Source organism: Eleginops maclovinus, chromosome 2, assembly GCF_036324505.1.
Source record: "Eleginops maclovinus isolate JMC-PN-2008 ecotype Puerto Natales chromosome 2, JC_Emac_rtc_rv5, whole genome shotgun sequence".
Lineage (NCBI taxonomy): Eukaryota > Metazoa > Chordata > Actinopteri > Perciformes > Eleginopidae > Eleginops > Eleginops maclovinus.
Window position 1 is genome coordinate 5,203,439 of NC_086350.1, and position 26,785 is coordinate 5,230,223.

Sequence of the window (26,785 nt, forward strand, 5' to 3'; positions counted from 1 at the left end):
TAAAGAAGACACATTTTGTGGGAGAGTATGCACAATTTAACTGGACTCTTTCCCAGATCTGGTTCTTAACAGATAGTAGATTGGACTCACCCCAGGATTAGCAAAGACTTGTGAGAAGGTCTGGTAGTTGAAAGCCCCGCTCTGAAGAAGAAGGCCACCGTGATCCGAGCTCTGACCACTCAGGACCAGGAGCTTGTGTGCTGCAGAGTCAGTGACCAGAGACTCGATCTGACACACACACACACGCACACACACACACACACAGAAAAAGAGGGAGACAGAGGACAGTTTAAGGAGAGACAACATTGCCACCATTAGAAAGAGAAATGCCTCTGTCACTGCTCTTTAATTGTGTCAAGGTTAACCAAACTTGCCAATGTATTCTGTGCAATAAATACAGTGAAATATAAAAGACACAGAGGTCATCGATCTTCCATATGTTTATTGTACATCCCTTACAAATGTGAAGGTTGTGATGACCTTACCATCTGATCACATTGCTTACTTTATAGTGACTATACATACTGTCAAAATCTATTTTACAGATTTAAGAACTTGCTATCCATAATAAGATTAATCCTCATTTAAGACGTTTTTTAAAATCAATTTGAGCTTTGTCTAGGCAGGCAGAATATTAAAATAAATATTGAAACATTTTAGCATATTCAATAAACCTGAGGCCATTTATCAAAGACTAGATTTGCTCTCTTGTTAGATATCTACTTCTACTCCTAGTTTTGAACTTTTTTTGTGTGTATAAGTAGTAAATTACCTCTGATGTGACGTTGTCTCCTGAAGGGTTGACCAGCACTACGGTCTCCAAGACATCACTTCTGTGGTGGAGAGTCCTTTGACCTGAAACAGAAGATTAAAAACAGTATGTCAACACCTTGTGTGAATAAAGCACTTCAGATTAAGATCCAACTCCATCAAGATCTGAAAGTTGGACACTCTGTTGTCTGGGCTGAAGACATCCAGCTGGACAACATCCAGATCTAATCCAGAAAACCTCTTTGAGTCAGGGAGATTTACTTCACTGCATTCTGCCTTGTATGTGGGACAATCACCACAGAGACGAGCAACCCTCTTGTGCATCAACGCAAGAACAAAAGTGGGAATAGGAAATGGGTCACTGTTGTCTGTTGGGCGAAAATTAAACTATTTAAAAGATCAATTTGCACTTCACACACAATATTAATATTTAAATTCTATTTTTTAAGTTTCAATTTTAATTGTATTTTTATTTTTAATTGTATTTTATTTTTATTCAGTTAATTTAATTTTTCTTTGTGTTTATGTTATTTTTTTCTTAAACATATAACCCTAAACCCTGGACAACTAATGTATTCTAATTGTGATTCTTTTTATACATTATATTAATTAATATTTACACTTTCCCCATAAACACCTGCTTTTTTTCTTTTCTGGACACGAACAGAAAGAAAAAACACTTGCAATTTGTTCCTGCTTAAATAGGTTTCTAATTTCTTAATTCCAGGCCAGACATATTAACAATGATGTCAATACAATCACTAATGCATGAACATCTGCACACAAAACCACAGCAAACATCACTAAATGCACTTCATTGTTCATCATCTTTCTATACATCCAAATTGTCGTTGTAATTATGCATCAGCAGTTATTTCCACTCAGGGCTGATGTTAAGCTTTTAAATCCCCATTGTTTCAGCACAGATGCATGCTCTAATATTAGACAGCTCTAATAATAGTGGTCTCTCAGTGACTCCAGCATCCTACCGGGATCTGCAGAGCATCCCCTGAGTCTTTGACGCTGCGCATCTTTTTTTAAGATCAGGGCTGATAACGTGAGTTTTCCATGAGAAACATCTGATGAAAATTGTTCTCACACTCGATACAGTGATGTATAAAGACCTGAGATATTGTGAAATTATAAAAGAGGACTTTACACAGGTAAGATGTTGAAGCGTACAATGTGTTGGAATGAAAGCATGAATCAAATTGGTTAAGAAAAGCAATTTCATACAAGAGAAACCTCTAAATCAAGTATTTAAAGGGGCCCTATTATGCTCATTTTCAGGTTCATCATTGTATTTTGTTCCTCTTCTGTGACATGTCTCCATGCTTTAATGTCCAAAAAGCTCTTCATCTTTCTGAAACCAGATGGCCGGCTCTGTTATGATTGTTCAACCGCTTAGAGATGTCCCGCCTCTTAGCCTATCATGTTAGCCAAGGGAGATTTTAGCCTTTGCAGACCATTTACATGCACAAAAACCTTTATAACACACTGCAGGGAAGAGAAAAACCCCCCAAAAGCACAATAAGCCTTTTAAAATCTAGTCCAGAAGAAGAAGAACAAGAAGAACAAGAGAACAAGAACAAGAACAAGAACAAGAACAAGAAGTCAATCCCACTCAATAAGAAGCTGTTATTTTACAGATGATAATCACACACATTATCTCCTTTCAACTCATGATTGTATTTTACGCTTTCTTCATTGAAGTACAGTTAACGGCATTAACAATATGATGAATTGCATCGACTCATATTCAAACACATTTTCCTCTTATCTCAAAGATAGCCGTGCACGACATTTCCTGAACAAATGTCAGTCATTTCTCCCTCCTTTTTCAAAATTCAGATCATGGAAACTTTTTACCATGGAGGCTCTTTTTGGAAAATAATCTGGCACCCTAACCTGTTTTCAATTTGTATTATAAGTTTGTGAATCACTTCAAATTGCCGCTGCGTGGGACAGATGCTGCAGGATATAAACACAATGCCTTTGCTGGTGGGTATGAGCTGCAGTAACTACGGCATCGGAATTGTTTGCCTCTGAATTTCATTGTTCGAGTTTTCAACAGCTCGTTTTCACTTTGTTTTTTTTATATGTTGAGTAGACCCGATGGAACAGATTAACATCCATTTCAGAGATAACAACACTGACGCAGTTAAACTTCTTAAACATTCAAGTCAAGCAGAATGAAAGGAGAAATGAGTTGAATTTGGTTGGAATTATAAAAACTATGTCTGAAAAATATAATGAGAGTAAAGATGCATTCGTGTTTAAATCTGTATGCACAACATTGATCTATTACCCTAAACGTGTTACACATCGCACAGTAATTGAGAAACATTATCATTTATCCATCAGGGAGTCTGTGTGCAGAGATCACAACACTGCCACGGAAGGAGAATAACAAATGAGATAAATGTAAGCACGAAGGGAGGTGGACATTGATGGGTAGAACAACAACATATATTAGACTAGCTAAGATGTATTCAAATGATAAATCTTTTCAGACTTGCTTTCCGTGTTTGTAATTAATTGGTGTCTTCTGTATTTGAATAAGTGTCATGTGATTCCAACTATACATGTGTTTTTTTTAACCATGAAAGCACAATCAATACGAATAATTTGAACTATGATCGAACTGGGAGCTCCAGTATGTAAATAAAATCCTACATATTTACATAAATATCAAACAAGCCAGAGGATGTGGCTCCCTCTGTTGATGTTACCATAGCAACACACTGATGGCCCAATGTCCCCCCCCACCTTGGGACACACCGCATCACTAATGTGAAATAGAAAACAGTGATTTGTTTTAACTCAGCAGACGCCTGCATGGAGGGCATCGAGTTCCCGTCAGCGATCAGAGGAGATGCTGCTGCGGCAGTGAAGAGGAGCTCTGGCTCTTCAGCAGACGTGTCCGGTTTCACAGCACCATGACTCAGCTGAGAGGAGAGGGGGGGGGGGGGGGGGGGGGGAGCGATGATTTGCAGGTTTTTCAGCTTCGATGCTAGTTAGCAACACAACACGGCTAAGTCTTCAAGTAGATACAGACCATACAGTATATGATACAGACCATACAGTCTATGATACAGACCATACAGTATATGATACAGACCATACAGTCAATGATACAGACCATACAGTCTATGATACAGACCATACAGTCTATGATACCGACCATACAGTCAATGATACAGACCATACAGTCTATGATACAGACCATACAGTCTATGATACAGACCATACAGTCGGTGATACAGACCATACAGTCTATGATACAGACCATACAGTCTATGATACAGACCATACAGTCGGTGATACAGACCATACAGTCTATGATACAGACCATACAGTCGGTGATACAGACCATACAGTCGATGATACAGATCATACAGTCTATGATACAGACCATACAGTCTATGATACAGACCATACAGTCTATGATACCGACCATACAGTCAATGATACAGACCATACAGTCTATGATACAGACCATACAGTCGGTGATACAGACCATACAGTCGGTGATACAGACCATACAGTCAATGATACAGACCATACAGTCGATGATACAGACCATACAGTCTATGATACAGACCATACAGTCTATGATACAGACCATACAGTCAATGATACAGACCATACAGTCGATGATACAGACCATACAGTCTATGATACAGACCATACAGTCTATGATACAGACCATACAGTCAATGATACAGACCATACAGTCGGTGATACAGACCATACAGTCTATGATACAGACCAGGGTTAATTAAAACAATATATTCCATTAGTTACTAGTTACCTGTAAAAAACTGTAATCAGTAACTGAGGATTTAATATAAAAGTAATGAAACCTGATTACTTTCTGTTACTTTTGGATTACCTCAACACCAAATGCAATGTAAATACTGTTTAAGTTAAGTTTATGAGAGAACAGAACTATTAGAAAAGAAGAAACCCAGATATTTAATATAAAAGTCTTATCTTAAATTATACAGACTAGGACTACAGAATAGTGTACTTTATAAACGCCGTTTAGGTTTAACACATCGATAAAAAGCATACCGAATAATTTTGTATAAGCAGTCCTATTATGATTTTTTTGGGGTGTTTCCCTCGCCCCTTTGTTACCATCTGTATAGTGACATCACTATGTAACGCTCAAGCTTCCATTTGCTAGCATTCCAACACATTGTACGTGATACGCTAAGAGGCAGGACATCTCTAAGCGGTTGACCAATCACAACAGAGCCGGCCAGCTAACCAATCAAAACAGACTGGGCTCTGGTTTCAGACAGAAGGTGAAAAGAGATGCTGCAGCACAGGCAGTAAGAGAAACATAAAGAGCTTTTTGAACATTTAAGCATGGAGACATGTCCCAGTAGAGACACAAACTACAAATATGGACCTGAAAATGAGCAGGATATGTCCACCTGCTCCACCTCCAATGAAACTTGCTTAAAAGAAAATCAAAAAGAACATTTGCTAATCTGTTCCTCCCCAAGGCTGATCAAGACTCTGGAGAAGCCATCATCGAGGTATGAATTTGTAGATCCGGCTTCAGGAGGATGAACAGAGAGGCAGCGTGACCCTTTGACCTCCTGAAGTGCTTCCTCAGGTTAAATGGAGGGACTGCATTAGCTGCCGTTGATGTTCGCCTGCAGGGTGACTCGCTGCTTGCTGACACTGCAGACTGGTACAACGTGATACTACAACAACAAAGACAGTCTAAGTCTGAACCGTTCCCCCCCCGCCCCCCCACCCCCCGCCCCCGAGGGGCATCAGACAACATGAACAATGCAGAGCGTCTGAGAGGGCTGTCAGGCTGCACGTCTCTCAGATCAGATTCACTTCCACTCACAAACACAGCTAACGGACGAGAAACTGTGGAGGTGACTGTGCAGCGAAGACTTGAAAAGGCCCTGTAATACTTGGGTTTTCAAATGCTCCACAACTCAGGATAAGACCAATGTTTTTTGAAATATGGAAAGTGAACTGCTACTTGGAGAGGTCCCAGTTCACCTCCTAGGCCCTGCTGTGGTGCCCTTGAGCAAGGCACCGGACACCTCCAATCCCCCCCTCCCCATTGCTCCCCGGGCGCTGCACAATAGCTGCCCACTGCTCCTAGTACTAGGATGGGTTAAATGCAGAGGACTAATTTCACTGTGTGTGCTCTGCTGTGTGCTCTGCTGTGTGCATGTATGTGACAATCAAGCGGGTTTCATCCTCCGATTCTCTCTATAAGGCTACAGCTGGGATGACTTGTCAGTGAGTTGCCCGACAAATAATCATAAAGGTAATAACTCAGCTGGAATCATTACGGAAACCCCTGAATCTCTCTTAAATGCATTTTAAACAAATTTGGGTATGAAATAAACAACATGTGTTGTGTTAATTATTATGGTTATATTTTTTGTAAAATGTTTGGAAAAATATTCTTTTTAAATCATAAAATATAAAGATATAATTATTTTACAAAAACATCTCTACAAAAAAAAATCCACAAATGGCTCCAGTGTTTTACCTACTGTATTTAACAAGCCTAAATGATTACACTACTAAAAAAAAGTGTATCTAATAGACATGCTAGTGTTGCGGATTTATGTACAAGCTTTGATTTCTAACTTACGAATAATTATAAATGTGCTCAGACTAAATAAAAATGCAAAGACTGTTGGATTTTTGGTCTGCAGTGCGTCAGACACGCCTTCAGTAAACCCATCAGCACCTCAGCCTGGTTCTGTCTGCAACACCAAAGCTTTTGTTTTTACCAATATTTAATTATTACATATAAATTACTTTATTTTTTGTATCACTTTATTAAACGGTCTACCTTAAACTTGTTGTTGTTGTCTAAATATTTTATTATATGTTTCCCTTTTTCTCATTATAAAATGGAGCAACTTTCACAAAAAAACAAACAAATAAAATAAAATATTCTGATGCTGATTTCGATAAGAGAAGTCAAAGGAAACCTCCCTTAAAACTATGACTTATTATCTATATAAGTCACTGCTGGATGACACAAGGAAAACCGGTAAACACACACGGCCCAATGATTTAAAACACACACGGCCCAATGATGAGTCAGCTTCAGGGTCTCATCACCTCCACAGTTTGAAGCTGAAGCCTCCTGAAGCAGTAGCATCTGTTTTTCAGCTTAAAAGTGTTTGTTTAAAGAGTCCTTTTGAAAAGTGCGATGTTCTGCCAAGCCGCCCTCATCTATTTATCCCCGTGGCTTTCCTTTTTCTGGCATCCCAGACACCACCCTTTCACATCAAGTGACTCTCAGCCAAAGGCGTTTGGGAGAGCGTTGTGAAAACGTCGACACTAGCTGATCATTTTCCTTGCGCCGTTTTAAAATACCTCCGGGTTTACCGACTCCCTGCTTACGTTGTCAGCTGAATCTTAAATACGTCTTCTCATCATATCAGTTGCTTTTGTAGCTCGGTAATATGCTGGACTCTTTCAACATCAAAGCTGTGTATATCAGTAATCATTGTGACATACTTCTGCAACTTTCACTAAGTCCACAACAAAAGACACGGCGACTGACTTCTGAATTTCTTCTCAAAGAGTCGATTCTGTAAATGCCATTGAGTTTAAGTTGAAAAACTAATTGAAAAGTGTAATGTGTGGGACAATATTTGGCAACACCTTTTATAATGTGTCTCAAATATACCACGTCACTTCTCTAAAGCCATATGTCGCTTATCAGCCATGACTCTGCCCCTAGTTGGTTTTTAGTGAGTTTATAAGAAGGATTATTGTACTTTCTAACTTAATTTGTGATATAAGGAGAGTAAAGTCATGACCTACAATAGTCACAAAACCAACAGAGTAGGTTACAAGGTACTATAGGTAGTTTCTGTTTTGAAAACAAGTCTAGTCATTTCCTAAACTGGCTGCACTGAAGTTACATGGTAGCGTTTCTCAATCAACATCCAATAGTACAATTCCTTTCCCCACACAGTTTGTTGTTGGTTAACAATGGAGCTCTCTGGTGCTGAGGACATATCAGGATTCTAATGAACACACCGTACTTGTAGGGTTAATTCATTGTTGGTTTTGGTCTTTTCACAGGATGTGTTGAAAGTAAGTACCATATGGATTATAACCAGCCTTACTTATAATGTGCCATGTTAGTGTTGTACAGCTTGGGAGGTGGTCCATAGGGACTTGGCTTGGGAACGGAACGTCACTGGTTCAAGTTGAAAGACCAAGTGCTACCAAGTTGTCCCAGAGCAAGGCACTGTTCCCTACACTGCTCCCCGGACGCCGTACATATGGCAGCCCAATGCTCCTAACACTAGGATGGGTCAAATGCAGAATGTGAATTTCCCCTCTGTGGGACGATTAAGGTTTCTTTCTTCTTTGTAGAGCTTTTTCTTATAATGCACGACACGGTAAAGGCATTCGGTCTTAAACCTGATCTCTTCCTGTTTGTATGTTCTGATCCAATACCACTCCAAAGAAACACGTACTAATGTGAAATCTAGCAGGACTATCTGTGTATAATGCCACCACATCTGCTTGATCCATTTTCTTGACCAACATAACGTGTAGACACTAGATGTCATGTGACCTCATTCTGTGGGTTGACTTGAGGATCTTGGAAAGTGAACTCTTCACTCTCTCTCTCGAATCTCTGTGACTCTGCTCGTCACTGCGAGGCCCGGAGGAGGAAGGTCACTGTCAGACAGGACTCACTGTTTCTGCTCATTCCAGCTTCTCCTGCGTTGGCCTGCTTGATATAAATATCCGCGTCTGAACTCCCAAAACGAGAACGCTCTGTTTTAAGGCGACAAAAACGGAGCAGTGATCGACCGAGGCCCAGCCGCTGCTCCAGATAATATGCTCCACATTACAGCTTCAACAGGGGGGGTGAGAGGGTTCAAGGAAACTGAAGACAACATGTACAACGCTTTCTGCAGTGGCTACTTCCAGGGAGACACACTTTGATATAGAGTAGAAGAAAACCTGGTGGGGAAAAACTTTATAATTCAGAAGAAATGGTTTTGTGAAAGTACTGAAATACTGAAAAATGTTGTAAAATAAATAAAATGTTACAACTAAATAAATAATAATAATAATAATAATAATAATAATAATAATAATAATAATAATAATAATAATAATAATAATAATAATATTAATAGAAGAAAAATATTTCTATAAACATAAAAAGTTAAAGTGAGAATTTTCAATAAAAAAAATACATATATTTATTTAAAAATGTGTTGTATAAGAAATGTGTATTATTAAATAATTAAATTAAATACAAATATGTATACACAAATAAGCGTTGAAGTATGAGTTTAAAATAAAAAATCTAAAATAAACATTTAGATTTTTTTATAAATATTAAAAATACAATTTGCAATACAAATAAATAATACAATTAAAATAGGAATTTACAAACCACATGTATATTTAAATAAATCATTGTTTTAGAGCTTAGCTGAAGTAAGATGCCAGAGTATCATAAAATATGACACAGAGCTGAAAAGGATTCAGTACCAAGGACAGCTCCTCTTTCACCGTCCAAGTCATAACTGTAATGTAATGTCAACACATCCTGTTCTAAACATAAAACCAAAGAGTATTTTAGTGGATGGTTTTATGCTAAGCCTTCCACATTAACACAAAAACAAGGTCATTTCATTTTGTTATAATGCTAATGTCTAGCCCAGGCCACTGCAAAGAAAAAGGTCCATTGTTACGGCTAAGATGATTAGTGAACAAAAAAAAGGGTTTGATAAACTTTGTTCAGCCAGACGGGACAGAAGGGTATTTTCTCGGATATAGCATGACGCACAATTTATCAAAATGGCCTCAACTGCTGCAGGTAATGTCGGTATGACATGGAAGAATGATAACCCACCATCATGTGGTTCAAACAAAAAGCCTCATATATGACTTTAATATATATTACTATTGAAGTTATTATTATTAACTTTTGTACCATTTGATATTTTTTCAGGTGGTGGGAAGGGGTTGGGCTTTAAAAGAGGGCTTTGAGAGGTGGGAGATATTACAAATATCTATATTTTTAACTCTCTGACAGTATCATCGTGTATTAATAGATAACTTGTTAAGGGAAATGGTGGGGGGAAAACCCTCAATAATGAATATAAACATTTGAAAATCGATTTAATTTTTCTATTTCTTTCTCATTTTAATCGATCCAATAAAATGATTTTTTTTTCTTTCTACCTCCTTTTTGATATCTTCTTTTTAATGGCAATTAAGAATTAACTAAATGTTGTATTACTTTACTTAAGGGACATTTTTCTTAAATCTAAACCCAGGCTACAAGGAGTGGCTTATGGGCATCAGACCGTTCTTACTCAACAAAGGAGAACCGGACGCCTCCCTGTGGGTCTCTCTGACTGACTGACCAAACATAAACAGGTTTATCTAGCAGGACTCTCCGTGACTTGGGTCATTTCCACTCCGGCTGCATTAGCTAATCAAAATTATCAGATGCCATTTTCAGAAAATGCAAAAAAGAGCCCAGAAGTTTGACATCCATGGTAGATTTACGTAGAATTTAAGGAAGAGCTTGAATTGGAGAAATATCTGTACACAGGCAGGCCATTTGTTATTATAGAGAGAAGCACACCATAATCCCTAAGGTCAGACAAAGGGCTGCAGAGGATCAGCGAGGGCGACCAGGTGTCCCGCTTTGTGCCGGACTACAAAGCATTTTTATCGCAGGCATCCCGCAAATAGAGATTGTTTCCTAGCTCTTTATTGAGCAGCCTTTCTAAAACGTGGCTCTCCCAAATATATGAATTCCTTTTCCTTATTAACCTGAATGATGTGCGCAACTAAATTGAACTAAAGTAAAGCTTCATTACTAATATCTATAGACTAATGGTTTCAATAGAAAAGCTACTTTTTTCGGGGTTAGATGGACATATACGAACCGGAAACATGTCCCACATTTCCTACTAACTTGTTTTTTGTTTAACGGAAACAAGTAAAAGTAAGTTTAGTGATAGTGAGCGAGTTAATGAAGCCTCAATAATGTCTCCGGCTTTATCTCCACCTCAGATGAACAGAGGTTGAAGGGCGTTGACAACAAAAAGTTATTACCTGCGCTTAATCTCAGCGGGCTAATGGGAGCTCATTCCTTTCCTCAGACTGAAAACTAATGTCTCAGCTAAGAGATAAAGAGGAGTGAAGTGGGTTGGAAAATTAAAAATGCCCGCACAGACTCGACCGTCTCCATCCTCGTCGTCACCCGGCAGCAGAGCCATACATCAAACACCACATTTGTTTGCGTCCTAAACTCAAGTGTCAACTCACTGCTGAGTCACTGCTGGAATCTGCAGTGCAGACCACCGAAACACAGGCCCTGTATCCCAGGAATATGGTAATTTCCCCAATAATTTGAGTGGTCTGCAACATATTAAGTCGTGAATACATCAAAATATGCAAGTTATTCTAAATAATCACAATTAATTAATCTTAGCCGAACGCTCACAGACATGCCATCCTCTATTCACTGTCATTAAATACAGTTACGCAGGATTATAAAAACCCATCCTCTCTAATCCACCCCGGACAGTTGCAGGTTATTTAACTTCTCATGCAAAAGTGACGTCATCTAAAGTAATCTGCAAGACACAAACTTTCTCCTTGACCTCGAATCAGTGTCAGTAGGAAGTCTTAGCTCCCGATGCTAATCCTGGTCCTGTGATCTGGCAGCGCTCGGGTTTGAGAAGCTAAGCCATCTGAAGCCTTTGTGCCAGGTAACATTAGCTAATTGTGTTTCTAGGAAGAGTAGAAAAACACATGTATGCAGTATTCATTCAAGTGTGTTCAGTAAGACCTCAAGGTTAATTATGGGGTTTTCTTTTGGATTTGTACCATCTTCAGCTGTAGAAGTTGCTAATTATCTAACAGTCCAAACTTAAAATAATGCAAATATCACATCCATACAATAATGAAGGGGAACTAGTTATTTAAATTCAATTAAAAAGACTCAAGCTATTTGAAAAAGTAAATAATCGAAATAATTCAACAGAAATAAAAGGTGAGTAAGCTAAATAAAATAAGATAAGATTTATGTAATTGATCTAGAATTGGGACTTTTTTTTGGTTGCAGCCGCATAAAAAAACAATGCATTTCACATAAGTAGAAATGAAAAGAGTAGAAATAAACAATTCTGAAATATAAACATCTCAAAAGAGAAACTGAAAAAAGCAGCTAGTGACTGAAGCAACACAGTACAGTTCATATTTCATACAACTAAGATGATATTAGATGGAAATAAGTCTATCATAAGACTGATTAAGGCATTAGTGTTACTAATGTTCAGAAATACTGAACATTACCCAGATCACAATTAACTTTGATGCAGTAAATCTTTCACAGTGGCGTCTTTTAAAATCAAGAGTAGAATATTGGTTTAGTGTTTGAGAATCCAAACTGTGCAATATCCCTGCAGGGATCAGATACATCTCATCTTTAAAATATATTTAAATAAACTTAATCTCCCTTGTCTCAGATTAAACATGAGAACTCAAAGCCAGTCTAACATTGGACACATCTATAATCATCCCACTTCTTTTAAACCTCCAATTTAAGCCTGATGGTATTTCTGTAACGACTCTGTGAAGCTGAAGAATCGCTCCAAAGCAGAGACCATTTAATCTCATCATTTGGACGTTGATTAAAGCATCAGTGAAGCAACCAGTATGCTAAAGTTTCTCTGATATTCAACCCAAATATGTACTTTGAGTAATCGGTTAGTTTAGCTTCTGTCATGGTATCTGCACGCGTTAAATGCCAAGTTCAAAAGCTGCCAGTGATGCGAAACCATTTAGGTTTACAATACGCATGTCCTCTTCAAACGCCATGAGATTTATTGGATAAAATATGATCTAATTCACAACAAATCCAAACCAAACTTTCCTTACAACTTAACATGTAGTTCTTAAATACCTCTCTGTCATTATCACCCAATACGTCATCACCCCGTGAAGAAAAGGATAAGAGAATATTTAACACAGGGCTGGAGCTTCAGCTGTCACTATCATCCTGTCCGACACATTAGGAGAGAGGAATCAGAAGAACAGGAGAAGAAAGAGGGCGAAGAAGTGTCGATGAGAGTCTGAGCTCTTTGGTAATTCAGTATTAAGTATTTCAGAGACTCGAGTTAGTTTAACTTCCATAAAAGCAGCCATCCCAATCCCCTCCTTTTTCTCCCTGCTCCCTGAAAGGCCTCTGAGCTCATTTTGCAAGTCCATCATTCAGTCTTTGTTTCTGCAGACTGCCATGGTGATGCCCTACAGCTCTCTCAAACACACACACACACACACACACACACACACACACACACACACACACACACACACACACACACACACACACACACACACACACACACACACACACACACACACACAGTAATACCAGTAGTTTAAGTCACATTTATTCAGTATTCATAAATGTGACTATTTGTAGATTAGATATACAGTATCAGCTGACAAAAGATAGACAATAAACCAAAGTCAGCACAGGATGAATTAACCTTGACGCATTGGCACTGATCTTCACCTGACATTCATGCCGTTAAATCCAATAAAAGTGAAAGTTAAATATCTTTGAGGTCATTTAAAACTGAATCATCTCCATTACACAAGTCCTGCATGAGAGAACACTGACACACAAAATGTCCCACAAAATACGAATCGTGGTCAAGGCCAAATGCAAGTGAAGTGTTTCTTCTTAATATCAAACAATATGTTATTATTATATTTAAAGAAACTCTAAAATCTTATTATAGGCATCTAAAACCTTGATGTTTGTCAGGTTTTTCTAGTTTAACGCGCAGAATTTCCGTATCTAGGACAACTTTAGTCCTGTGATGAGATAAGTGCCATTTCAAAGGCTTTTTCTCAACAAAGGACCCAAAAAACTGTAAGAATACTTCAATGTTGGATCGAAATATTACTGCAGTGAAACTAGAAGTCAAATATTGATGACAATGAAATTCCTGAACTGCTTGACCAGTTAAACTACTAACAATATAGTGTTTAGCAAAAGCATTTTCAACAGTTTGTACGAAGTTCTGGCCCAGACAGGATACCATTAGGCAAGAAAAGCACTTTTTAAACATTAAAGCATGTAAATATGTCAAAATAGAGGCAAAACAATACAAATATGATCCTGAAAATGAGAATATAGGGTCCCTTTAATAATAAAGGATCAATGTTAATGGGATAGCACGGTTTGCACACACATTTTAAAGCAATATTTAGCTCGTGGATATAATTGCAGTTTTGAATTTCTAATAAACCACTCCGGTAAAAGACCTTCATCATAAACTTTATAGGAAAAACTATACGATACATCAGAGTAACAGTGTGAGAAACAAACAGAGCGAGGAGAGCGGGGAGCAGACTGAGAATACAGCGTGAAAGGGCAGCAGGAGGATATTGGCAAAGTGTCATCGTGTCTTAGAGTCCGGTCCACAGCGAGCCAACCATGACATCACTGCCACCCCCCGTACTCCCCTCACAACGGCTAAAGAAGCTCACACACACACACACACACACACACACACATTCTCTCTCTCTAAAGAAAATCACATGCTGCCAAAACATCCCGGTAAAATGTGTCAGACTATCTTTTTTAGGCCACCACAAACATTTCCCCTCGCTGTCGAACATTATAAATACCCACGGTAATGAGCCTTTTGTGTTCAGGCTGCACCTAGAAAAAGAAGTGACTTTGAGGGTGACCTGAACGCTGAGTGTGTGTGTGTGTGTGGGGGGGGGGGGGGGGTACTACAGGATTTCGTTTGACCGTTTGATGAATGTCTTTGACACACTCTCCTTTCCCCAGATTTCTTGTCCCTCCTTTCCAGTTTCACAACCAAAGTTAAAGCCGTCAATACCCAAAAACAATTGGCCTTACAATGGCAGGCTTACATATGTTCTCCACGTGTTGTTAATTGTTTACAACAAATACATTTTCATTATCTTTTGAAGATTCTTTAAAATATACTTAAAATCTGGGCTACTTGGAATAAAACTTTGCCGTGTTTGACTTTTCTTCACACAACACGGAGAATAACATATAAATATCTGTTTGATCAAAAGGAAATTACACTGATGCCATCTCTGGTGTTTTGCTATAAGCTGTTGACAGACGGTTCTGAGTAGTGTGGTGGTATATGTCCATGATTCAACACAACCCTAAAGTTAGATCAACTACACTTGCAGCATCTTAACTTACAAAAGATTCCCAATTTTGCCCAGAGCAGAAAGAGGTTGAACATATTTGAGACTCTTTTTTACCGTGAAGCACTGACATGACTACTGTATATGCTGCATGCCCACATGCCCACATCTTTTTTAAAGGACATTTCTCATTTTCCTCACTGTGGTCTCGCGGTGTCAGGAGAGAGAATGAAGGATTAATCAACTGGTTGTCAGCTGAGAGGACGGACGTCTCATTAATCCTGCTGACAGACACATGGACAGCCTCTCTGGATCCGGCCCGTACAGGAGAGCGAGGTTACAATTACAGTATGATAAATAAGTGTTGATGTGACTTCCACTCACACAATAACCCGATATTCAATCCCTCGAGGTGGGATGGAGAAGGCAGAGAAGAAGCTGTCCTCCCCTGACAGGAAAGAATCCAGAGATCACAAGCTCGAGAAACCGAAAATGAGAATGTAGAGGTGGAAAGAGAAGCCGTTCAGAAGTCACAGGCTGTTAAATTGGCTGCAGATAGACTGCTATTTGTTTGCTTTCTCTGCAGTGGCTCCTGAGTTACAGGCCTTCAGGGATTTACTCTGAGCTTAAGGTGGCTTTAAAAGTGCCAGCGTGCGGGTTAGTGGCTGGTCGCTTGCTAATAACGGCTTATCAGAAAACAACAGCCTCATAGATACGTGGCTTTGGCTGGAAAATGACTCGGATGCTGATCCAGTCCAAAAGCTTTTCTTTCTAAATTGCAACACGGTATCTTGCAGCAGAAGCTCTCAAAGAAGCACACGTGTATAGAGATCCAGATCTATGGTGGAGCTCAAAGGGAAAATGGAGTACACTGATTCAGCTTTTACTATCACTTATTGATATGCATTAATAAAGACAATAAAGATTTGGATCAGCGTGCACACACGGGTTTATTCCAGGACTTTGCACCTTGGCATGGGGGACGCTTTTTCAATCAGCTGTTCTGTATGCAGGTTTAAAATGCTGCAGCGGGGTTTAACGGTTTTAAATTAGAAAAGTGAAACCTCCCAATTAAAGACAAAAAAAAACCTTATTAAAACTCTTGTAGGACTGTGTAGCTCTTATTCTGTTGTACAAAGAAATATAAGCTGTGTCATGGCACAAAACACAACAGAGAAGTTATTCCATGTTACAACAGGGCTGAGTGCAGGATGGGTTACCATGGACACCAGCTGCTAGTAAGTTATTGCCACCCTCCTCATTTGCATCTCTTTCTTGCAGACCACATTCAAACGTGCTTTGTTCAGCAAAAAGCAGGTCTGAAGGTTAGGCCTCATCTGTTTTACCTCTTGTTTTTTGTCTATGTTTGGTCTCTCTGTAGGATCTTGAACCCTCAATGACCCACTTCCTCTCAAACGCTCAGATGATCAAAGCAGGTGTTTTGTTTTCAATTTGTGTGTGACTTTGCTTCCTTTCAGCCTGCATTGTGCACCATAACCCTAATCCATTTTTCTAGATTTCCCAGAATACCTTTCAACAACTTCCAGGAGATTGACCAAGGACAACAGTTTTGGAAATATTTAACACAATTCTTCTCTTAAAAATGTTTCTTAACTTTTGCTTTATTTAAACCCTTCATGATTACCAGGTTTCTTGGCATGTCCAACTTCTTGCAATATTGCCGCTTCAAGGATCTCAGTATCTAACCAGGTTATCACAATTTTGACTGCTTACTTTCAGGTTCATATTAGTATTTTGTGACCCTTCTGTGACTTTAATGTTCAAAAAGCTCTTTATGTTTCTCATACTGCCTGTGCTGCAGCACCTCTTTTCACCTTCTGTCTGAAACCAGAGCCCAGTCTGCTCTGATTGGTTAGCTGGTGAGTTCTGTTGTGATTAGTCAACCGCTTAGAGATGTCCCGCCCCTGTATTACATATTACATTTTGGAAATGTACCAGGACATTAATCCCCCTCCCTCACACACCCGTCCCTCATCCAGCATCAGTCACTTTCTATTCTCCGCTGCTACTGAAAATGTACTTTGCATAAAGTATTTTTTGCACTAAAGAACAACTTGCACTACTGTCAAACTGTGTTGATGGTGTCTAATATATGTATATATTACTTAGTTTTCTTTGTATACCCCGTTTTACTCACCCTTTTTCTTTCTAGGCTCCTATCTTTTTATGTTATATGTTCTTGTTTGCACTGTGGGACTGCCAGAAACTGTATTTCAATGTTCTGTATGTATAACACACGTGGAAACTTTGACAATAAAGTGGACTTTGACTTGACATGTTCAGGAAGTAAGATTTAACCCTTTGCAGACCATTTACATGCACAGAAACCTATATACAGTAACTCACTACAGGAAAGGGAAAACCCTAAAAAACATAATAGGGTCTCTTTAATAAAAACTGACGGCAAAAACAAGGCACATTTTAGTTTTTCACCAAAGAAATAAAGGCAAAAATGAAGCATGTTTTTCAAATGAGCTTCACATTCACATCGCCTATAGTTGACGGCTCGCTGAGCATCATCCCCTCTGACTGTGTGTGTGTCTTGTCCTGTCTTGTCAGCAGATCAGAGTGGACAGAGGGCTGGGGGTTGTGGCCCTCAGGGATCACCTGCTGATGGAGGGATCAATGTTTGCTGCTGCTCTTCCCCTCTGACGGTGAAGGAGGACGACTGCAGACGCCGAGGCTTCACCTCCGCACACCGGCCCAATATGGCTGCCATCAGCATGAACTACACATCTGCAGTTTGACTACTCCCTCTCTTTTTCTTGTTTATGTGTTGTTTATCTGTCTTTGTTTTGTCAGTTTAGTTCTCGTCTTTTTTGCTTTGCATTTCTCACTTTGACTCTAACTCTGTCTCTGCTTTCTTTCTCCCGTTTTTTTTGCTTTGTCATTCATCTCTGCTGCTTTCACTTCTTAGTCTTATTGCTCTCCATCTCTAAAGAAAAAAGCTGCATAATGATGTTCCTTACTCTCTCTCAGATCTCCTCTGGTTATGCTTTATTGCACTCAGGATTTAGAGAGAAGCAGAGAGAAATGTAACTCACTCATATGTGTTTTAACTCTTTCTGTCCCTGATTCTGTCTCGTGGCTGTATGTTTACCAGCCATCGTATGTGGGTCACGTAATTCTACTGCTAAAAAAGACAACATTTAGAAAAAGGGAGAGCAAATGTCAAGAAAGACAGAGAGCTTTTCAAGCAGACAGAAGCAGAGACAGACCCTGAATAAAGCTTTTGCACCGAAACTAAATTTATTTCAGAAAAACTGGGACTCTAATCTCGGCATCTCAGCAGGGGGTATTTGGAGAACGGAGGGAGGGGCGGAGGAGTTTGTCGCATTGGTCTGTACAAAGACTCGAAACAGTCTCTCTTTTACATAAATTTAATACAAACAGCATGGCTATTTTCTGCATATCTGTACATTCAGTCTCTCACACACACACCCTCCAGCAGCAGGGAGAGCTGGCTCGAGCAGCAGAGCACACAGGGAGGTGCGAAACACTGCAAAGACTGCTCATTGCTGCATTCTCCGAGCCAGAACCTCCCCTCTTTTCTCTCCATTGTTGTCGACGAGTCCCAAGACTCTCGACTCTGTACCCGTTTTCTCTGTACTGATCCTTTGTCTCGTAAACTGGACCCACAGTTCTAAGAAGCAGAAATAATACCCAGATATGTTTTACGTGACAGGAATAGGGATTTGTGTTTGTTATTTATGTAACCAGCACTTCTTTATCGGTTGAAATATTCCCAAGAGACAGGATTAACTAAATCATGAGAAACAATGCAAGATGTTTTTCTCAGACAAAAGTTAAACTTCGCAAGGGTTTGACCAATGAGGTCTAATGAAAGTCAGCAGCAGTAGATATAGTATGTCCGTAAGCCAGTGTTTTGTAAGGATGTTCCGCACATGAATGGCAATTTCCATGCCCCCAAAAATACAGAGGCAGTACGCAGTGATTCGTCTGACACAGCCGTTTAAATTGGGACACTGAAAGCGTCTATTGGCAGGTCAGCCTCTCCTTAAGGTGGACTGACCCAATAGCAAGGGAACAACTAGAACAGACTACCTCCATAAATAGAGACCTAAAAACAGAATTTAGTATGAAAAAGTATATGTGGCTACTGTGTGACCAGGAAACCAAACGATATACTATCTACATGTCATGGGTTTGCAGGTATCTGACATCACAATCAGGATCTCAAACTAACTTGTCAATTAAAGTAGGAGTTAAAACTTTAAATATCATGTTGGATAGACACCTACTGTATGTCAGAGCCTTGTGTATGCTAACAGAAGTATCCTCTCTTTGACTGTGAGCCGGATAAATCAAAGAAAATCAGTATTTCTATCAACAGCAGCAAAGTTTTAATTCTGAACTGCAGTCCTTTGAGCTAAATGCTAACGTCAACATGCTAACTGCTCACCATGACAATGCTAACATGCTGATTTTAAGCAGGTAGGATGTTCACCATCTTAGCCTAGCTTCATAGCATGCTAACCTAACATTAGCGATAAACAATACAAATTAAGCCGATAGGAATTAAGTAGTTTTGCTGGTATTACTCAAAGTATTGTACAAATTTAAATTCCCACCTGATCGAGACAGAAGCGAAAAGTGCACCAAAGTGATCAAGACTCATGCAATGAAGGACATGAGTGTTTGTGCACAATTTGAGGACAATTGTTGTGGAGGATAACAACAAATAGGAAAATAATCAATGAATTTTTTATCTTTAGGATTCATCGTGAGAGATAAAGGCCTATTAAACAGTTCATTGCAATCTATCTGTCAGTTGCAAAGGTATTTCTGTAATTTATTAACTGCTGGTCTTCACCTCCTTCCACAAACCAACCACTTTGCTGACTCATGAATTGTTCGGGGGGGTTAAAAAGACATGTTTGTAGGGTTAAACATAAATAAAGGCCAGGGAATAATCAATGTTTTATTGGTTTGATTAGACTCAACCATAAATAACTTTTAATGAATACAGCTATTTTAGTTTACCAGTGTTTGTTTGATGAGTCCCAAAAAAATCATTTTGGACTAAGGCTACAGACTGGTTTTGTCAAGGAAAGGAGCCAGCAGTGAAGCGATGCCAATTTCTCTGCACTGGCTTTTTTATGTTCTCAGAATCCATCCAACAATGCAACGCTCTCCCGGTGTCTCTGAACTACATTTCAGCCTTTGGCCGATACTCTTATCTGGACTGAGCAGGTATAGGGGCTCCGTGTCTGTCCAACACAAAGAAATGGTTACTGTTGATAGAAGCTGGCATCAAAGCAACGACTCTCTGCAAGAAGTCTGCCTCTGTAACAACTCCACCCCCCTGCTGCGGAGAGCAGATAATGGCGGCTGGACCGTTCGCTTTGAAAAGGGGAAAGGGGGAACGTCACAGCAAGTTTGAAGAGAAGCAGTAGAACTAGTGGTGGTAAAGCTGTGACCTAAAAACTGGATACACATTTGACTGGCATACATTATTTCGACAATTCATCGCTAAGAGGATCACTCAAAGTCCAGCTGGAAGTTGGTTCAAGCCGATTTTCAGCACTGCCCTCCTTCTTCATTTACATAAGCAACTTCACTAATTGTATGCCATCTAATGCCCCCATGTGAGCATTTATTCACCAACATAAAACGGCTAATGCTTTAATAAGACGACCTAATGAAGTACGCTCACTGTGGTCTGCAGCTCAGGCTTTATAATGGACGGCGGGTTAAAACCATTAAGAGACGACAAGTGTGTGTGTGTTGTACATGTGTCAGTGAGAAGGATTTCAATCAATGAAGTCCTAGTTTAAATGAGGTGTCTGCCCTACCTATCATGTGATCAGTTTCCCCGGACAGTCACCCTCCCCGACGCTCTGTTGAGTTGGCCGATGGATAATCTGAGAGAGAGCGTGCCTCCACCAACAATCCCAAATCCTTAAAGCTTTACAAATACGCACCTTCTTAAGTAGCTATGTGATTTAAAATTGCATTAGAGTCTGATGAGGCAATTTTGGTGCAATAGGGACAAGGAGACTATCAGATTGAACGACCTGCTTTACTAGAAATACATAAATACCTGGTCTGTTTCGAGGTAGGGTCTGAACTAGAGAAGATTATATTACATGACATTCAATTTAGCTGAGGCTTTTATTAGGAGCAATCAACCATAACGATATTAATTACATACAGAACAGCAAGACTCCTGCAATTACATTAGCTTCAAATTTAAAGGAAACAGAAATTAAAGGGGTTTTGTTTTAGATTTTAATTGCCAAGGTGGGTGGGTTTAACAATCAGCATCCATTACTAAAATGATTCATTGTTTAGTAATTAAAGTAATTTTCTAAAAGGCCAAATACTGTCTTGATTCAGATTTTTATTATGTAAACTGAATTGGGATTTTAACCTTTGAGCTGACAAAATAAGCATTTTGATGACATCACCTTGCACACTGCTCTCGATCTTAACCATAATGAGCAAATTAATCATGAGTTGAGACCTTAGCATGTACCCGTTGGTCTTTGAACAGAATCCATTCATCAACGGGATAACCTCAAACACCTTCACTGCTCAAGGGCAAAAAGACAAAATACCCACCAGCTCAGATGCAGCAGATTCACAGCTAACCCTCACCTTTCAGCTCCCCATCTGTGATCAACACAACATATTATCTATCAACCCATTATATCAGTCATGCGAAAGTTAGAATGCAAAACACTGTCTTAAAACCAATGTATTTTCCACTGGTTTGTTTTGGTTAGGAATCAATATGAATAAAGAGAAATCACAGGGCTTGTTGAGTCTGTTTTTTACCATTTTGCAACACATCAACAACCAATGAGAGTTGGATGCTTGTTGCGGGCGCTTTAACAACAGATACATGTAACAGCTAAACCTTTCTTTATTTTACTTTTCCCCCCGCTGAGATTTCTCCCTTGTAATTTAAAATGTTCTCTAACATTTATGCTTCAGCTGCTCCATTAATGGGAACACTGATCAATGTCCAGAGTTTAAGACTGTGCCGGCATCAGCACTGCCTGCAGCGCAACCGAGAGCTGTTCAAAACTTTAGACTTTAAAAAGAAACCCAGACAGATTCATTAATAAATATCAACTTAATGATCATAGACTAGAACGAATGGTGAATGATTGACTGTAATCTAAAAACCGAGGGTACGGACAGAACGCATAAAGAAAACGGTTTCCTCTTAATATACCAATCCTTGTTTCTTTATAGTCTGCAGTACTTTCTAAACTTAATGTAGAGCCTTTCCATTTGAGTGGAGTCAGTGTGGGATGCGAGGCCTGAATCGTAGGAAGCAAATGTCAAACAGTGACTCAGCACTTCACTGCAACTCCTAACTGTTGATTCACTGGCAGCTCTGCTAATAACATGTCATTACCGAGTTGCCTTGCTCAGCGGCACTTCAACAGGACATGTTATTGAGACACAGAGTTTTGCTTCTCTGTGGATTTGAATCATAGTTGTGGGCAGGGGCCCCCAAGTGATCAGTGTCCTAATTTTTATATACATTTTTTAATATTTTTGTATCATCTATTTCAATATATATATTTGTTCACATGATCGTTGTAATTAAATCATCTTAGATAATTCCGATGTTCCCACCCAAGGGGTACGTCAGATTACTTTTACTTATTATTAATTGTTATTCCTCTAACGCCTTAATAAATGACCCTTCTTGCACTTCAAAGGTAAACACCAATTCATTTGATAATCCACATACAAACTTACATCGTATTATATTTGATCTTGAAACAGTTCATATATGAGCTTACGGTGAATGTTACTTATGGTTGTAAAACACATAGTAAAACAAATAGTGAGTACATATCGTGAAAATAATTACTCTCAGTTTTGTCCCCCCCATTTCAAAAAGCTCACCTGTGCCGCTGGTTGTAGGATTGTATTATATCTGTGTACAATATATTGGTTTCATTACAAAGGGAAGCAATGCATATGAATTAGTGACTCAGCAATGTTAGCTTGGCTCAAAACAGTAGGCCAGATTGTAGGACTACACTTAAAGACTGTAAAGTAAATATTGAAAGCATGCCACAGCGCCCAAATTCTACTGTAAGTATACAATATGTCTCCGAAAAGATGTGTGTTATGGCACTAATTTCAATAAAGAACATTCAACCAAAGACATTCAAAGCTTGCCAAGTTAGCTTAGTTTAACTTTAGAATGATGTTAATGAATCATCGCATTTGAAATAAAGTATCTTATATTTATTTCAAATCAAGCTAGAGACTGATAAGAAGGATCCTTGACTTACAAAAATCAAAGTTGCAAATCTGCTGAAATCGTTTTATGGCACACGATTATCCAAATTGACGGCTTAATTTTGATCTTAAAAATGGTGATTATCATGCTGTGAAGTAATTACCGAGACACTGTCATGCATGCAGGCAATCACAGTTTATATCAAAGAGCCAAAATAATTGTGCACGCAGACAGACAGTCAATCAGATCACACACACACACACACACACACACACACACACACACACACACACACACACACACACACACACACACACACACACACACACACACACACACACACACACACACACACACACCTTTGATGAGTCACTGGAAACATCCAGTCGCAAAAAACCAATACAGGAAAGACAGCAGCCTGTTACATGCTGAAAAACTCAATAACAGAGGATGAATTCTGACCAATACTGAAAAATAACTGCTTTTCTTGGCATCAATCGTCATCTCACATTCAACCCGCCACCCACACGCCCTCAGAACCACACACACACACACCCACTTCACAGAGATAGGAATCGTTTTACTGCAACGGCAACATCCTCGGCATGAATGAATCATCCGAAAACACAGTTATCCATTTTTTTTACAAACGATGGGTGGTTTTTTTTTGCGACCAAAACACAACCCCCCTCAACCACAGACCCCCCCCCCACACACACACACACACACACACACACACACCGTTTCTTTCCCCTTTTTTATTTTAAATCTAGTTAAAACCTGCACTGTTATTTGTCCTCCTATGACCCACACACAGCCCAGAGACTGACTTCATCGCATTACGTTACCAGCATGCCAACTGGAAACCATAGCAATGACACAATGAAAACACAACTGTGGTTTTTTTTCATGTCTGTAGGGGGCAGTGAGTTCATCCGCATCACCTGCATGGAAGGTATTTCTCATATCGACTAACAGTGACTGTGCAGAAAGAGGATTATTATAGAGGATAAAATCTGTGTCGTTTCAGTTACAGGAAAATCTCTCTATTCACTAAATCATTTTATCCGTAGGTTTTCTGGTTCTTATGTAAACCAGAATAAGTTAAACGCTGCCCTCTTTTCCACAACAGCCAATACACATATGTTACAGATCTGTTGGCTCATAATAAGTAGGTTTTCACAAAGAAAAAAGGATAATTAACCACCTACTTTTTAATCCCGTTACTTTGGATAGGAAAAGGTGTCGCTGGAATCCCGTCTGAACTGTGCATGCCTCCTCTTATGTCAACGTAGATTTAAGATGATTGATTGTTTAAGTAGTTTAATGCTGTCTCATGCCCTATTTACTCCCAGACATGTCTCGCATAAAAGTAAATGTTTTGTTCGTGGATGTTGGATTTTGAGATCTTAGACGGAATAGAGTATGGTTGAAATAGAAAAAACAATTGTCACGCAGTTATTCGAGGGTAAACGTCATGTCTGCGCTGAGAGACAAATCAGAGCTGGGAATAAAAACAGGCAAAATACGCAGCAGTTGCTCCACAGCATCCCACTCAAGCCGTCGAAATCAGAAAAACAAACACCACTCAGAGTCTTTCAGAAACAGTTTACGTACCGTGAGGGATGATGAGCCACTCTAACGGAGAGTTGTGAGTCTAGAAACCGGAGAGGAGCGTTGGCGGTGCGTGTGTGTGCGTCAGGCAGAGACAGGAGGATAGAGGAGGAGATTTGGCACACTTGGAGAGGAGCGCAGCGCGCCTGGATGCGGCAACATCCGTCTGCAGACAGCCAAGCAGCGGCGTGCAGTCCAACCAGGGAGGGGCGCACTGAGCTCTCTCTCTCACACACACACACACACACACACACATACACAGTGCACCAGCTGTAACTCATTCGGTGCCGGCACGAGGTGGGCGGGTGGACTTGCTTTTGTATAATCAGAGTGAGGGAGAGGATATATGCTCTGTAATGGTGTCTGCAAGTGATGCACCATATCTCACAACGATTAATAAAAACATATGTTGTCAGCCAATAGAATGACACCATGAGTCAACACAGCAGTTTTCAGCAATATGCGAAATAGGGCCTCAGAACAGTACTTCTGGAAAGATATAGAAAACAACCCAAGGAAGCAAACTACGAGTATGTCAAATTAAATATGGAATAAGCACACTATTAATGGAATCATAGGTAGATTCAAGTGAAGTATACGGTTAGTATACAAATGAACTTATTAAGAAATAGACACATAACATCATGAGAGTTTAAAAGTGTTTTTTTTATTTATATTTAGTTTCCGTCGTGTGGAGCCAAATGGAAAGAAAGTTTGCATTACTGGCAAATATGGAGGGGTACATAATGCAACCTATGAGGCTAACCTTTCAATTATCTGTGTATTAAAGGTCTCCTATAAGGCTATATTTGAACAATATATTGTAGGACAACATCTATACAAAACATGTCTGTGAAGTGATTTGCTCAAAATACCAAACAGATCACCCATTGTAGCATGACTCTATTTCAGCCCAGTTCCTTAAGTGCTGATTCTGTCGCTTTAAATTTGAGCTGAGCTGAAGCTGGCCACGCCCCTTTGCTGCGTCATGCATGAGAAGTTTCTAAAGGAGATAATCAACTAAACCCTGCCGTGATTAAACCCCATATTATGTTCCAAACCACATCAAGCATTGTTTCTGAAACACTTCTCAGTGTTTACCACTAGAACAGAGACATTATATGTATTATATATAAAACAACTCTAAGTCCCTCCTGCAGACATCCTGCTGAACACACAGACACAAAGAGGTGCTGCTCTGGAGGGGATTCAGCGACTGTATATGGTGGACGATAGGTTGGGACGTGTCACGTGGACGGGACGTTGCCAGGAGTTCAATGTAAAGCCAGCCCACATTTCGGTTATGACGTCATATCTGCAGCAAATCTGGATCAGCTCGTTTGTACCCTCGTTTTTAGAGATGTGGGTAAGGAGGATAGAGAGAGGGTTGTATTTTCTGACACTTTGTGAGTCTCCTTACACACCGGGGACACATATTTATGTATAAAAGACATCAAAAAGTGCATTTTGCATAATAGGGGACCTTTAAATTAAATTTAATTAATTATTATTATTAATAATTTTTTACGGATGGTGGGCTATACAGGTACGTTTTGGGGTGTACCAAAATCATCAAGGATTAACATCAGGGGACCAAGACAATGATTCGATGACAATCAGGTAAGGAGGGACCCAAACAGGATCAATACAGGGACATAATGTGTTTCGTGTGAGGGGAATACATTGACTGGCCTGCACAGCTTCCTGACACCTCAAACCAATCCAAACACCTTTAGAAAAGAACGGACTGCTGGTGTGACTCAGGCCTTATCGCCCATCATCTGTGGTCGACCTCAGTAATGCTCTTGTGGCTGAATGAGAGCAAATCCCTGCAGACGGATATCAAAATCATGTGGAAAGCTTTCACAGAAGAGTGGAGTCCGTTACAGCACCATTTCTGGCCCAACAAACGATTGTTTTTGTGCACAGGGTATC

General features: G+C 39.5%; 1 protein-coding gene across 1 annotated transcript in view; it reads right to left on the minus strand.

The window, feature by feature from the left end:
* The window catches only part of map1ab (microtubule-associated protein 1Ab), a 64,948-nt gene that overhangs the window by 16,863 nt on the left and 21,300 nt on the right, over positions 1-26,785 (minus strand). The window contains exons 3-4 of the mRNA XM_063906142.1: positions 773-855; positions 91-228 (exon numbers count right to left, since the gene is read on the minus strand). Coding sequence (XP_063762212.1) covers positions 91-228; positions 773-855 — 221 coding nt within the window. The remainder of the gene's footprint in view (positions 1-90; positions 229-772; positions 856-26,785) is intronic.